We start from the raw sequence: 15,692 nt of genomic DNA on the forward strand, positions 1-15,692 counted from the left end.
CTCCAACAGAAAATTAAATTGTCAAGAATGGGAGATAGAAGGGTGCGCGGTGGACGCTGAGACTCACCAACAGGAAATTAAATTGATCAAGAATGGGAGGTAGAAGGGTGCGCGGTGGACGCTGAGACTCACCAACAGGAAATTAAATTGATGCGCGGAGGGACGCGATTACGCTCCAACAGGAATTTAAATTTGTCAAGAATGGGAGGTAGAAGGGTGCGCGGTGGACGCTGAGACTCACCAACAGGAAATTAAATTGATCAAGAATGGGAGGTAGAAGGGTGCGCGGTGGACGCTGAGACTCACCAACAGGAAATTAAATTGATGCGCGGAGGGACGCGATTACGCTCCAACAGGAATTTAAATTGTCAAGAATGAGAGATAGAAGGGTGCGCGGTGGACGCTGAGACTCACCCACAAGAAATTTAAATTGTCGAGAAGGGGGATAGAAGGGTGCGCGGTGGACGCTGAGACTCACCAACAGGAAATTAAATTGATGCGCGGAGGGACGCGATTACGCTCCAACAGAAAATTAAATTGTCAAGAATGGGAGATAGAAGGGTGCGCGGTGGACGCTGAGACTCACCAACAGGAAATTAAATTGATCAAGAATGGGAGGTAGAAGGGTGCGCGGTGGACGCTGAGACTCACCAACAGGAAATTAAATTGATGCGCGGAGGGACGCGATTACGCTCCAACAGGAATTTAAATTTGTCAAGAATGGGAGGTAGAAGGGTGCGCGGTGGACGCTGAGACTCACCAACAGGAAATTAAATTGATCAAGAATGGGAGGTAGAAGGGTGCGCGGTGGACGCTGAGACTCACCAACAGGAAATTAAATTGATGAGCGGAGGGACGCGATTACGCTCCAACAGGAATTTAAATTTGTTTTTCTTGATTGATTGATTTTTTTTTTTTTTTTTTTTTGAAAAGGTCCAAAGTGACGAATTTTAAAACTAGAAGGATACCAATGACAATTCTCCCTTCATGAGATTCGAGAGGTACATACATATGTCACTATCCTCTCGATTTTAAAAAACTCTTTTTCTTTTTGCACTTTTTTTCTTTCACAAAACCGATTTAGAACGCATTACCAAAATTGGAGCTCACTCCTTTTGCTATTTGCTCCAGCGTAAATCATGTTTAACAAAAACCACATTTTTCATGCTTTCGAAAAGGTAGAAAAAGTGATCACATAATGCCACCACCCATGTGATCCCTTGTGATTCCTTTGGCCTTGAGAACCATGCAAGCATGATCTTTTGATATCAAAATTGCTCCCCAAGAATTGTGCTGCAACTTGTGTTGAATCTTCTCAATTTTTTAGCATCAGTCAGTTATACTTCCCTTTGTATCACAAATCAACTCTTTCTAATGACCAGATCTGAAGGACTGCCCGTTTCAAGTTTCAACACTCTGCTCTTCATTCATGATCTCTTGTGCTCCAAAACCTTACATTGATGACCTTAACATTTCGGATTTTCCCTAAGGTCACCCCCATTTTCTTTTCCTTTTTCTATTTCTTCTTTTTTTCTTTTTCTTCTTTTTTTTTTCTCTTTTTTTTTCATTTTTGAAAAGACACCCATTCGGGTTTTCACTCAATGAACAAATCTTGTTAACAACCTTTATCAACTCAGAAATATATTTAAAGAATGATGGCATTAGTGCGATAATCCTTCCCATGCAAAATTGGTGAAGGTGTATTGACATCATTTGCCATTTGATTAAGTGATTTTTATCAGAAATGCCACTAAAGCGGAGGTCGAGACTTTCATAATTTTTGTGATGGGCTCAGATGGGGTGGAGAAATATTAAAGGTTGAAAGCAAAATCTTCAAAAAGGTTTCAAAACCCTAAGATCACGTTCTATCAATATTTGCTCCAGTATAAGGGTATTAATATTGAAAAAAATTGCCCCAGTTTGGCTTTTGAATCCTTTTTTTCTTTTTTTCTTCTTTTTTTTTTTTTTTTTTTTGGAATAACAGGAGATAAAAATTTACCCCAGTGTGAGGTTTGCAATCTTTATGAGGGCTATCAAATAAAGGGTTAAATTATTCTGGAGGTTCAATGGGGAAAACTAGGGATAAGATGTTCAAAGAGAAAAGAAGAAGGCTCGCCTTTGATCCGCCATAGATGGTATTTCAAAAAGAAAAATCACATAATCAGATAAAAAAAATTTATTACACATGTCTGAATTGATTGGCAAAGGAAAGACCTGTCCATCAAGTTCTGTACGAATGGACGTTCTTCCGGATAGCACTCTTTGAACAATAAATGACTCTTGCCAAGTTGGAACAAACTTTTCTTTAACCTCCTCTTGAATCGGAAGAATTTACTTCAAAACCTTATCCCTCACTTCAAATAAGCGAGATTTGTCTTTCTTGTCATAACTAACGAACCATCCTTTGATGATAGCATTGTCCATGACAAACATTCAACTTCTTTTTCATCAATTAGAGACAGCAACTCATTGTGCTCCTTAATCCATTCGATTTCTTCTGCCTGAGCCTTTGTCAAAATGTGCAAGGACGGAATCTCGGTTTTGGCATGTATTACCACTTCCATTACAGTATAAGAGGGCAAGGTGTTACCCCAACTTAGAAATATAATCTCCAATGAAATGCTCCCAGAATTCAATTGCAAAATTTGCAAAATCGAAGGGAAAACTCTCTTTTTCTTTTTCTTTTTTTCAATCCCTTTTTTTTCTTTTTCTCTTTTTTTCATTTTTTTTCATTTTTTTTCCTTCTTTTTTTTACTATTCTCTCTTTTTTTTTTCTCTCATTCCCCCTTTCTTTTATTTTCTCTTTTCTTTTTCTCTTTTTTTTTTCTTTATTCCCCCTTTTTTCTTTTCTCTTCTCTTTTTTTTTCTCTTTTCATTCCCCCCTTTTCTTTTCTCTTTTTTTTTTTTCAAGTTGGTTGCTGAAGTATGTACTCCTTTTGAGCAAATGGCCGATCCTCCACTTTACAATGTAGCATCATTGCTCCATTTTTATTCGTGATTAATCTCCAAATTTGCAAGTTTTGAATTGCACTTTTTCCTCGATCTCAACCATAAACACCTGCATAAGGGGAATTTTTCAAAGCACTTGAATTTTTCAATTTTTTACTTTTTTTTTTGTTTTTTGTTTTTTGTTTTTGTTTTTGTTTTTTTTTGTTTTTTTTTTTTTTGAGCAATGAAGTAACAATTAAGATTCATGCAAAGTATTGACTTATCAAGATTTTAAAAAATATATACTTGATCTTGGACATACCCTACAAATGTATTATAAAACTTTTGCCCCAATTTGAACTTATTTGGTGAAGTCTCACAAATATATTACAAAAAATTTGCCCCAATTTGGGCTTATTTTAGTTGCAAAATAATCACATACAATGTGAATAGAAACTACATTTTTCAAATGAAAAAATTAAATGTCATATCCAAACTCATGTAGAAGATTCCATGATAAATCCCTCAAAATAAGACCAAATTGTAAAAGATCTCTTCCTCATTTTGGGATCGGTGTTGAGGGAAAAGGATCACTTTTCTTATGAGCTCATCTTTTAGGACCAATCAAATGGATATTATTCAGGATTTTGAGATGGCTCAGGGGAGTGGTATGTCAGGATCTGTTTTTTTTTTTTTTTTTTCAAATTGTATCTAGCACATTCAATATCACATCTTGGTGAAAGCAAATAGTTTATCACTCTTATTTCTTGAGAAAACTCAGTCAACATATAAGCTGTATAGGCTTGTAATATATGGGTAGAAACGATAGCTAAACATATAAGAACAGGTTATGACCTTATGATCATGAGTGATTGGAAGATTCCTCAGAAGCAAGATTTTCACTTCAAATTGTCATGAAAGATAAGTCAACAATGGACTTTATGAGCTTGTAATATGGCTTAACAACGATAGCTAAAAGAAATAAACTTTTCAAGGACAACGCACTTAAGATCGCATTCCTTCAAAAATTGCCCCAATTTTGATTTGACTCTCTCTCTTTTTTTTTTTTTTTTTTTTTTTTCAATCACTAGAGGGAATTCAGCATTGGATGTCTTTACTTTTTTCTTTTCTTTTCATTTTTTTCATCATTTTTCACATTTTTCTTTTTTCTTTTTTTTTTTTTACCAATACTGATATCCCAATGTCAATGATCAAATTGAAAACTCCCTAATTTGGAGTGTAGATGGCCCTTCTTTCTTTTCGATATTGAATACCAAAATATCAATGGTAGAGTCAAAATCCCCCAACTTGTAATTCTTTCTTCTTTTTTCACTCGTTTTCTTTATTTGATGTCCCTTTCAAAAATTTTGAGCATCTTTGCCATTTTTTTTCAATTCTCAAATCTCCTTCCCCAGTGTGGGGGTGCGATCATAAGTGCTTTTAAAACGAACCACCAATTTAGGCTCAAACGAGGATGCAAAGGATGGATAGTGTATAGATAGTAGAAACGATAGTCAAAGTATCATTCTTATTTCTCATGACAACCAAAGTAAAAAATAGCCCATTGAAAAAATTCATTTCCTTTTGACATTTGAAAATTTCATCAATATAGGGTTATGATCACCAAGGCTCTTATTTGAAACAAAATTGTGCTTGCGATGGTTCAAAAAGGAGACTGAATGATAAAAACTATATGGATAGAGAAATGAAAGCCTAAAGCATCATCCCAAATTCCCAAAATAAGAAGTAATGTGCATTTTTGCTTTCACTCAGATGTGTATTGAATCTGATTAGACACCCAGGACATTTTCACGGTAAAAAAATTGTCTCACTTTGAAGCTAGTCAACCAATGCGACTGATCTTGGAGGTTCAATAGAAGTGGACAAAAAAATGAAAATGAAAAGTGTTGGGGTTGATCTTTTACGACAAGCTATCAAATTTGAATGACCCCCTTTTATTTCCGACTATCCTCATTGAATAGTTTAGACCACAAATCTAGTGTATGCAAAGAATTTTGAGAATTGGACATACGCTCATGAATTTCGAACAAGAGGTCAAATAATTTCAATTTAGCCTTATTTCTTAGGATTCATCATGAAATCTCCCAATGAGCAAATAAAGAATGAGTATATACAAAACAATAGTTGTCTAAATAAAACTTTATTATTCAAATGTTTGAAAATTTCTCAAATATAATACATGTGAGAAAAATAAAAATCTCTAAAAAATAAACTTTCAAATATATACACACTTTCTCTTTCTATCTTTTGAGACAAAATGTATTAGAAACAATGAATCAAGAGATTTTTGAGATGCTTTACACTAGCATTTTCAAATGGATTTTTCATTCATTTTTTTTAATTTTTTTTCACATTGTAGGATCTGCCCAAGAATCAAGTAACACTTGTAATTTTTCAAAATTTATTAGACCCAAAAATATTATCAGATGTAGGAAAAAATATTTTTTTACCTTGTTAAAACAACTTTTATAAATACAGGGGAGGGGAAAAAAAAATAAAAGCAAAATACCCAGAATTAGTAAGCAAAACTGCAAAATCGGTATGCATGTCCTATGGGAGAGCCCTTTTATGCCAAGGGTTGGCCTAGCATGAAAATGCAATCCTCAGGGGTAGGCACCATACAATACCCGATGGATCCGATCGACTTATTGAGATTCGAATAAAAGACAATTTTGAAAAAATTGAATAATTGGAGTGACAAGAGACAATTTGTCCTAACAAAATGAGGACAAAGTCCGAATGGGTTGAATGCTTTGATTGACATATAAAGTGATATTAAAATCAATTTAGTGTGAAAAGCTTATTTTTGAAAGAATTGAAATGTCTCGACTAGTTTATTCGGTAAACCATAGATCAAAACCTTTTTTTTTTTTTTAAAAAAAAAAAAGGAATAAACGGGCCAAATGGATCGAATGAAATTGATTATTAGTTCAAAAATTGATTAGATTATCCTAAAAGCGAATAAAACTGATCAAATGAATTGGATGAAATTGAAAATTTATTTAAAAAAAATTGACTTAATTATCCTAAAAAAAATAATGGATTGGATGGAATTGACGGTTTATTCAAAATTGACTGAATTATCCTAAAAGTAAATGAACGGATCAAATGGATTGAATGAAATTGAGGATTTATTCAAAAATTGGTTGGATTGTCCTAAAAAATGAATAAACTGGTAAAATTGATTGGATGAAACTGACGATTTATTCACAATTGACTGAATTATCCTAAAATCGAATGAACAGATCAAATGCATTGAATGAAATTGAGGATTTATTCAAAAATTGGCTGGATCACCCTAAAAAGGGGTAAATTGATCAAATGAATTGAATGAAATTAATGATTTATTTCAAAATGAAATTGAATGAAAATGAAATTTAAAAAAATGAGCAAAATTGTATGGATCGAATGATCTATAAAAAATCGATTCAATCATCTTAGATGTAAAAATGGAATGAATGAAATTGATGGTTTATTTGAAAGTTGATTAAATTGTCAACCCATTGGTAGTTTCAAAAAATTCATTGCGATGCATCAGTCTATGAGCCTTCGGAAATCAAGATTTGACCTTAACATACTTATCATCTCAACAATGAGGAATTTGTGAATTTCTTCAACTTAATGTCCTTTACGCAAGGGATTTTTACCAATTCTGATAAAATGGCCAAAAAGTGATTATTAAAGGCTCATATTCTAATGCGTAAAAACTGTTCCATCATTCTCAATGCCGTCGCACAAAAGGGATCGAATCCTACCTTACCTTGTGCACTACCCCTTTGGATGGTACAAAAAATATAAACGTGTAAGTCTCATTGGATTACATATCCGAGACACAAAGCGGCTTATTCCTAACGCGGGATCCCCTATGCGGCATTCCCTCTAAAGTTAATGTATGATGCCAGTTTATTAAAGCGATTAAATATGCAATGAAATAATTGACATATGATCTAAAAGTACCCCATTTAAATGCCGGGGTAAGCCTAAAATGAAATGTATTCATGCTGCAAATGCGAAGCATTGAATTTAAACGTGTCACATCAAATAGGGTAGGCTCCTAGAGAGTACCATGCCAGGACTCTTATTTTCTAGGACTTACGAATGCAATGAAGACACAAAAACCAAGAAAAGTTAGTTTAGACAGATAAATACACATAACACATTGTAGCAATGAAATCAACACAAGGAAATAAAGCAATAAAAAGAGGAAAGGGATTGGACCCCTCCCCTCGTGAATAGTGTCCCTAATAGGGTAAGGTCGACTCTACCCTAGGCAAGCTAAAATGGATGCATGAGGTTAGGGTTCACTAATGCATCTAGACTCGATAGGTTTTAGGTCCCCGAGCCTTCAGACTTGGAAACCAAGGGTCATCACTCCCAAGGTTCCTTGTCGGTGGCTCGAGCGATTCCCCAGACGTTGCTACGCACACGTCGTGTTACGGCTACCCGTCTGGGCGAATCTAAAAAGAATCCTCAACCTTCGACTAAAAACTAATAGGTCATCAACCTAAAGTTTAAAGCGGAAGATCGAGTGACCCCTCGGATCATGCTACGCACACGTCGTAATACGATCACATGTCCAAGTGGGTCGCCTAAAATCCTAATAGGGTGGAGTGGCGTGACAAGCCACTAAAAGAAAAATAAATAAGGGATAAAAAATAAAACGTATGCACGTATGCCAGTGCTCATTTTGGAGGGGAGGGATCGAGAACCAATGCGAAGCTCTAGGGTAATATTCCCCACCCCCAAATGCAAAGCGCGATACATATAAGTAAATAAACAAAAGTAAATAAATAAATCATTCATCAGATATACGAGGAACGATAAACGAATACGAGGGTGAAATGCAAAATATCCTAAAAGAGAAAAATGCAACCTAAAACATCCAAATATGATAAATATAAGGGTTAAAAAGAGAAAAGACGACTAAACCAAGTGCTTGGACTCTCTTACGTCCCCAGTGGAGTCGCCAAGTTGTCGCGCCCCATTTTTCGCGATGGAAAAGAAAAATAAAGTGTGAGGTTTATAAAAGATATGATTTTATTTTTAAACAAGTTAAAAGGGACCTAGAATGGGACTTAAAAAGAATGCGACAATTTGGGTCCAAAATTTAGTCTAAAAGGGTTTTAAAGAAAAAACAGGAGTCGCCACTTGGTATGGAGTTTTGGTGTACCAAGTCACCCAAAAAATAAAGTAAAACAAAATAAAACCCTTTTTGACAACTCCAGGTCTTTGAAAACAAGAGAAAATGGATTCGGGAGTCACGGTTGAAGAAAGGGAAGGCAAAGATTCGATTAACTCAAATCTAAGGCACCCTTTCAACCTAGTCTAAGCTAGTTGCGAGGTTTAGTCAAAATTTTCCTAATCTAACCCTTAATTTATCACATTTGGATGTTTTCTATATGAATGCAAATTTAAAAAAATATCGCAAGGGACAACATGTTCATTCAAGGGTTTAATTGAACCAATCGCATTAATTGCGAAGGTCAAAATAAATCCTCGAAGGTGTCACAAGGATGCAAATGATGAAAAAGAAAAGAAAATAAAAGAAAAGAAATTAAATTATATACATATATATAAGTGATCAAAGAAAAAGGGAATGCAACATAAAGGGTACGGGAGGCAAAAAAAAAAATTCGTGACATAATTTTCTTATACATGGATTAATAGGGTATTTAAACTAGAAAGTTATAATCACCCATTTCCCATGTTTGAAAAATAATTATCCTAACATGAACAAGCAAATGAACTAGCTTAAATGGGATGCAATTCTAAATGACATGATTAGCACCTATAGCGGGTAGGGGATAATAAAATAGGGAATATCATGCAAATGAGAAAAGATCCTAAAAATGAAAATATGCATGAAAATGTGGTGAATAGCATACAATGATGAATCTAGCGCAAGATGACCTAAAGGGTCTAGCGTTGGACTAGCCCATTTCTAAAAGTCCTTACTAGCGTTGGACTAGCAAGTAAGCGGAGGGAGAAACCACAACTAGCGTTGGGCTAGTGTGGTGACGTCATGCATTAACAATTCATAGTGAAACAAATAAAGCATAAATTAAAACAAATAAACACATAAGAGCACGTAGCACGTAACACGTAAGCATAATATCTAGATGCAAAAATCCTAAGGAAAGCAGGTAAAACATATAACACATAAGCCACATAAACACGCAAACCTATCTATTACATCGGGGAACGCCTAACTACAATCTAGAAGGGAAAAATATAATAAAACAAATCTAATTATCCTATCTATTACATTTTTTGAGGTATTTAAATGCCTCTCGAATAATTATAAAAATTAACTAAACAAATATAATATAAGAGAATTTAAATGAACATTTAAATGCAATAAATAAAACATATGAAAATATATAAACACATAGGAACACATAGAAGCACATAAGAGCACGTAATTGACATTGAAATAATAAAATAGGAGTACCTCCCGTTTGAAGTGGTGACTAAGTGGAGTCAAATTATCCTATTTATACTCACAATGAACAAAAGAATCATGGCACCAATTTAATTGAAAAAATAGTAATAATAAAAGTACTAAATTCACACTAATATGTCAAACGTAAATAAATTTAAGAATACTTAAAAATTACAAGTTAAACATACTCAAAAGTAACATAATTAGCTATTAAAAAAAAAAGCAATCATAATAAAGAGAGTCAAAATTCACTAGGGACTGAATTGCAAAAATTGAAAACTTTTGGGGGACAAAAATTATATTTTCCAAAGTTCAGGGGTCAAAATTAAATGAAAGATAAAATTCAGGGACCAAAATGCAATTAATATAAGGACCTACATGAAAGAAATTTAAAATGTTCTGGGCTGCAGTGAAACTACTCAAAAGATCAGGGGGCCAAAGTGCAAAATTCGGTTTCTGATTTGGGAGAAGAAAGGCCATCGGGCCGTTATTTTTATTTATTTGGGCCGGATACTACCTAAGCCCAGCCGAAAATCCAAGACCAAACACACAGGCCAGCCCGTCTTTTATCACTCAAACCCAACCAAAATTAAAGCATGGGCTCCGACCTTCTAGCTCAACCGAAACCCGAAAGAAATAAAACAAAAGTCCATTCCCCAAACCCAACCAAAATAACCACAGGCCCACCTAAAAAAAAACACTAGCCCAAACCACTTTCCTTTTCTTTCTTTTCTTTTCTTTCTTTTCTTTTCTTTCTTCTCTTCTTCCTCTTTTCTTTCTTCTTCTTCCACCGAGAAGCTGAAGCTTCTCCCTGCTGGCGGCCATGGTTGCCTCCGGCGGCGCCACCACCGGACCGCCGCCGGCGATCTCTCCGATCACCAAATTTTCTCAAAATACACCCCCTCACTCGATTTTTCGCGTAGATTCCATTTCCGGAGTTAGTTTTTACAAAAAATGAGTCGAAAGTGGTCAAAATGCCAAGAAATCAGTTCAGTTTTTTATTTTTTTAAAACCTTCACATCTTCACCAAAAATCATAAAAATTATGCCAAAACCCTCCTGATAACTTCTACATTACAACTATAATCTTAGTTTGACAAATAAACAACAACAAAATAAAGCATTAAGTCAAAACAGCCCCAAAATGAAGAAAATTATTCTAATGCTTTGAAGGCTCAAAAACTCCCAAAATTTTGGATAACCAAGCATTTTCAGATCTTTGCTAGCTAATGGTCATCCATTTAAGCAAACCATACACACCAAATTCACTCCTTTGATTCATTTTTTCATTCAAACATTTTTTCAAACATTTGGCATGCATTCACAGCACCGTTTCTTTTTTCCCTAATTTTGTTCATGACCCATCCCGAAATTTCATCCATACAACACCAACAAAAACCAGCAAAAATAAGCAATAAAAAAAGTAACCACACATACATTCAATCTAGTTAATTAAAAAAAAAAAAAAAAGCTGGAAAAAAGGGAGATAAATACCTCAATGAAGAGTTTGGTCCCTTTGCCAAGATTTTTGATGAAATTGCCAAGCTCCAATCCAACCGATTGCTGCCTTGTTGTGTGCAAATGTGTTTGGATTTTGTGGAAGAAAATGTGTAGAGGGAGCCCCCCCCCTTTTTTTTTTGTTCCTCTTGTCTGATGAGGGAGAGAGCCGAGAGAGCAAATTGAGCCAAAAGGGTGGAGTCTTTTTTTTCTTCTTGTCCTCTGTCCGTGAGAGCCGAGAGAGGAGATTGAGGAAGTAGTTTTCTTTTCTTTTGTTTGGTTTTTGTTCTCGTCTGTTAAGAGCTAGCCGAGAGAGTCAGGAGATGTATTTTTGGGAGAGAAAGTGGAGCTTCTCCTCAATTTTTTCCAAAATGATCATTTCTCCACTAATGAAAAGACCAGTCCATGGCCATTGAGTGTGAAATGGGTTAATAGTGCATTTGGTGAAAGAGCAATAATTAGGAGAAGATTTTTGATTTCTTGATTTTCTCTTTTTTTTGTTTTGCTTTTCTTTTTTCTCTTTTTTTTTTCTAAAACAAACCTGCAAAAAATGAGAAAAATACACATTAAAATGTAAGAAAATAAATAACTCATCAAATAGAAAAAATTCACTAAAATATTAAAAATTGACAAAAATTTGGTGTCTACACCTTCGTACTCGGTTTCGTCCTCACTCACGATTTCACCATTTTGCATCATAATCATAATTCTTTGATTGGGACATTGACTAGCAATATGGCCTCTACCTTGACACTTGAAGCATCGAGTATCACGAGCCCTAGGTTGTGCCCTAGGCTCCTCAAATTTCGGGGTAGAAGAGGGTGGCTTACCAACACTAGGGTTGCCCACCTTACCTCCCTCGATTCTCGGCTTTGGTGTAGGAGCATTTTGCGAAAACCGAGAGTCATTCCTTGGTTGGAATGGCCGGGTGGTAGAGTAGGTGGTATTGCCAAAATTCGATCGAGTGGTACCCCTCCTCTTGAGCCTTTGCTCAACCTTAATGGCCTTGTCAACAAGCTCATGCAACTCCATATAATGTTGAAGTTCCACTCGTTCAGCAATATCGGGTCTTAACCCGTTCAGGAATCTCGCCATGGTGGCTTCAGGATCCTCCTGTACATCCGCTCTAAGCATCAGGATCTCCATCTCCTTATGGTACTCATCCACACTCCGGTTGCCCTGGACTAAGGTTTGTAATCGGTGGTACAAATCCCTAGTATAATGTCTAGGTACAAAGCGGGTGCGCATCATGGCTCGAAGCTCGGGCCATGGAACGAGCTCAGGTAACCCATTTCTCCTTCTAGACTTTTTGACTTGGTCCCACCAAACCACAACGTATTCAGTGAATTCCATGGTTGCCAATTGCACCTTTTGCACCTCGGTGTAGTTTTGGCAAGAAAAGACCATTTCGATCTTGGATAACCATTCAAGAAAGGCCTTGGGATCGGACCGTCCTCTGAATTCAGGGATTTTCATTTTGATCCCCTTGAATCCATCAGCGGATCCAGTCGGGTTCCTTCACCTTGCCCGAAAAGGAGGTTCCTCGTCATCATCATCATTGTTGGAACCATCGGATTCCTCCACGTCTCTTCGCCTTCGTGTAGACTTGGAGGTTTTTGGTGTTCCAGACGCTCGGAGTTGCAGCAACTCATCTTGAATGGGTACTAGCATGCCTTGGAAACGTCTCTCCATTTGCTCCATCATTTGTTCAAAGTCCATGGGACGAGATACTCCTTCGTTGCCACTAGACATGAAGTCTCAAGTGTAACTGCAAGGAAAAAGGAGAAAGAAACGTTTGTCTCCCCTCTTTTTTTTTTTTTTCACTTCACTCCCTAAGTGTATACTCTTACACTCGTGTATGGTCACTCAGATCACTCTAATGAGTTCACCAAAATTTCTCACAAACCCCTTGCAAACCTTGAAGAAAGTAGAACTCCTCAAGTGCTCAAATGTAGCCCAAAAACAAGTTCACGCTAGAATTTGAGATTCGTAAGAGTAGAGATTTTCTTGGAAAACAAAATTAGGACACTAAGAATGGAGTGCTAGAATATATTCAAGACTACAGACTGGAAAAGGAATTGACACAAAAGCTGAAAAAAATTAAGAACGACACTAAAAGCTCTAACCGACAAGGAAAGTGGTCCTTTTGCTTTGCTGGAATTTTTTTTTTCTCTGGGCCGTTTGCTGAAATATAGCAGGTGATATAGCTAAAAGATAGGCAGGAGTTTAGGCACTATTCAGCTATAAAATAGGGAACAAGGTGCGGTTAAAAGTTAGCCTATCAGTTTTGGAAGTCTTTGGCTTTTAGAAATCTTTCGGGTTTTGGAGACTAGGAAGCTGCCTTTTCCTTTTCTTGCTTGGTGTTTCCCGATTCCCCTTACTGGGTTGCGGAACAAGATGGGCAGTTTATTTTGTTCCTTTCAAGATCAAATTGGCTACTGCAACAGTTTTTTTTTTTTATATGCAGCCAAAAGATGAACTATGGGTTCGGCTCAAACACACGAATTTCCAGGTTTGGTTGCAGCTTTGGTGTGGCCTGTTTTGGTGATTTTAATGTTTGGCAGGATGTGATTCTTGATTCCCAACAATTAGAGTTCAAAGTTCAGGTATGCTTCAATGTCACGCCCAAGAAAATTTCAAGAATTCAAAACCAAACCACAATTTCCAGCAAATAACTTCAAGAATATCAAGGCTAATTTCCAGATTTCAAGAATATCCGAATCCCTTCAAGATCTTCGTGAAACCAGCAATTTGACGCAAGAATTTCAAGAACAAGGTACCAATACTTTCCTAGATGATAAGCAACTGAAGAAAAAATGACATGAACAGATTTGGAAACAACTAAAACTCAACAAGGAAGAACGAACAGATTTTTGGAAACTACCAAAACTCAGCACGAAAGAATGAACAGATTTCTTCTTCTTCTCTTTTTGTTTTTTTTTCTAACGAGATAGATACAAAAGACACGAAAAGAGGGATAAAAATGATGTTACCAACAAGCTAGCTCTGATGCCAGCTGATACGAATCTCGTTGGTGAGAAGATTCGCGACCCAAGATCACTTGTTGGATTTGACTTCAAAAGCAAGAATGGTAGCAGCGGAAACCCTACGACCCCTCTAATCCCCGTGACAACGAACTTGTTGATATTATCTCAACCCGTAACCAAACGAATTAGTGAACCTCAGGCAAGTGTAGAAGGCGTCACAATTCAAGTGCGATTCTTAAATTGATAAGCCGAACAAGAACACTAGAGTATAACTCTAAGTTGTTCAAGATTTGCTCGAAAGTTATGGAGAAAACTCTCTCAATATTTTTATCATAAAAGTGTCTACCTTTTATTGATGTAATATGGTGCCTTATATAGGCTACAAGTGAAAACCCTAATCTAGTAGAAAATGGACTAAGGGTGCAGTGGATATGGGCCCTAATAAGGGAGGCTTAACCCCCGACGGGTTGGGCCTCATGTGGCCTTTCCTTCCTAGGCAGCCCACTCTAGTAAATAATAATGAGTAAATTAGCAATCCTACCCTTGGCGATTCTACGTGCAATATGCACTTAGCCAATTATTCAATCTAATCAACTAATGTGGAAATAACTAACTATGATGCTAAAACGGAAATTAGGGTTTGGCAAAACCCTAATCCTTAGGTGTAGCTTCAATGCTCATTATCGAACCGCGACCACCTTCACTTGAGTGTATGAATCCTTCAAAGGACTTGTGTATGGCCTGAATAAGTACATTGAGTTGCTCACGAAGTTTCTTTGCGCGAACCCTAGTAATGGGTCCACTTGGGGCGTGCACGTGATCCTCAACTCTAAGATTACTCGAGCCATTGTTGGCCTGCCCACGTACCATGATGCTATCAAGACTGGAGCGAACTAGCGAAGTGAAGAAATCAGAAATGAAGAATGAAGATTAGGGTTCGGTCAAAATTGAAGTTTTTGTCAATTTTGACTCAAAAATTGGAAAATCGCGGTTCACGGTCCGACCTGATTTTGAAGATTTGAATGGTTTTTTACGATTTTGACCGGTTTCTTATAAAAGTCAACATAAGCTATAGACCGGACCGGACACATGGCCGGGTCGCGGTCGAACCGATCGGTCCGGTCCGGGTTTGAAAACATTGGTTTGGAGATACTGCGGCCAGGTTAGGGACTTCTACTTAGTCAATCCAATTATCTAATAGTCCTTATGATTGTCGTGTCCAGAAACGTCTTAATTTGTTTTATTCACATTCAAGCTAAGGCTGTTGCGTTTTTTATGTAGGACAAAGACATAAGTCTTATCAAGAATCGGCCCAGCGACCATTACTGGAATTTGATTGAACTTTTTGAAGATATTGGCGCCCTAGGAACTTACAGCCAGTCTTTGAATGACCCACCTCTAATTGGGGAAGAGGGCCGATCAAGGCAAATGAACTATGGTAGAAATGAGGGTAACTATACAATGCAAACAGAGGGGTCTGCGCCAGGGACGGAAATGCCAGTTGATGTAGACACTGAGAACTGCGAAGCGGTCTCTGACCAGGAGCCATAACGCCAGGGTGCCCACAAGAATAAGCATAAGAATAGTCGATGTACCTCTTCTTTGCAAGAGGGTTCAAGGTCTTTGTCTGAGAAGAGAAAGCGTCATGAAATATATGATCGTGCTTACGAGGAGTTTGGCCTTACAGCTAAGGCAAAGCGTGAATATTACTCCAATAAGTCTGGATCATATAATTCTCCTGACCCCAATTCTGCGTACTCCGCCGCCAACTATGTACAAGAAGTGGATGAATTGCAAACATTCCTCCTTCCCGACCAG

At 36.8% G+C, this 15,692-nt stretch overlaps 1 protein-coding gene across 1 annotated transcript; it reads right to left on the reverse strand.

Moving 5' to 3' along the window:
* Positions 1-1,191: 1,191 nt before the first annotated feature.
* LOC140035585 (uncharacterized) lies at positions 1,192-12,363 on the reverse strand. Its single transcript, XM_072076870.1, has 2 exons — positions 11,566-12,363; positions 1,192-1,311 (listed from the first exon to the last, which is right to left on the reverse strand). Exons 1-2 carry the CDS (start codon positions 12,361-12,363, stop codon positions 1,192-1,194), a joined length of 918 nt encoding a protein of 305 aa, XP_071932971.1.
* Between the last annotated feature and the right edge of the window lie 3,329 nt (positions 12,364-15,692).

This window comes from Coffea arabica, chromosome 2c (assembly GCF_036785885.1).
Source record: "Coffea arabica cultivar ET-39 chromosome 2c, Coffea Arabica ET-39 HiFi, whole genome shotgun sequence".
Taxonomy (NCBI): Eukaryota; Viridiplantae; Streptophyta; class Magnoliopsida; order Gentianales; family Rubiaceae; genus Coffea; species Coffea arabica.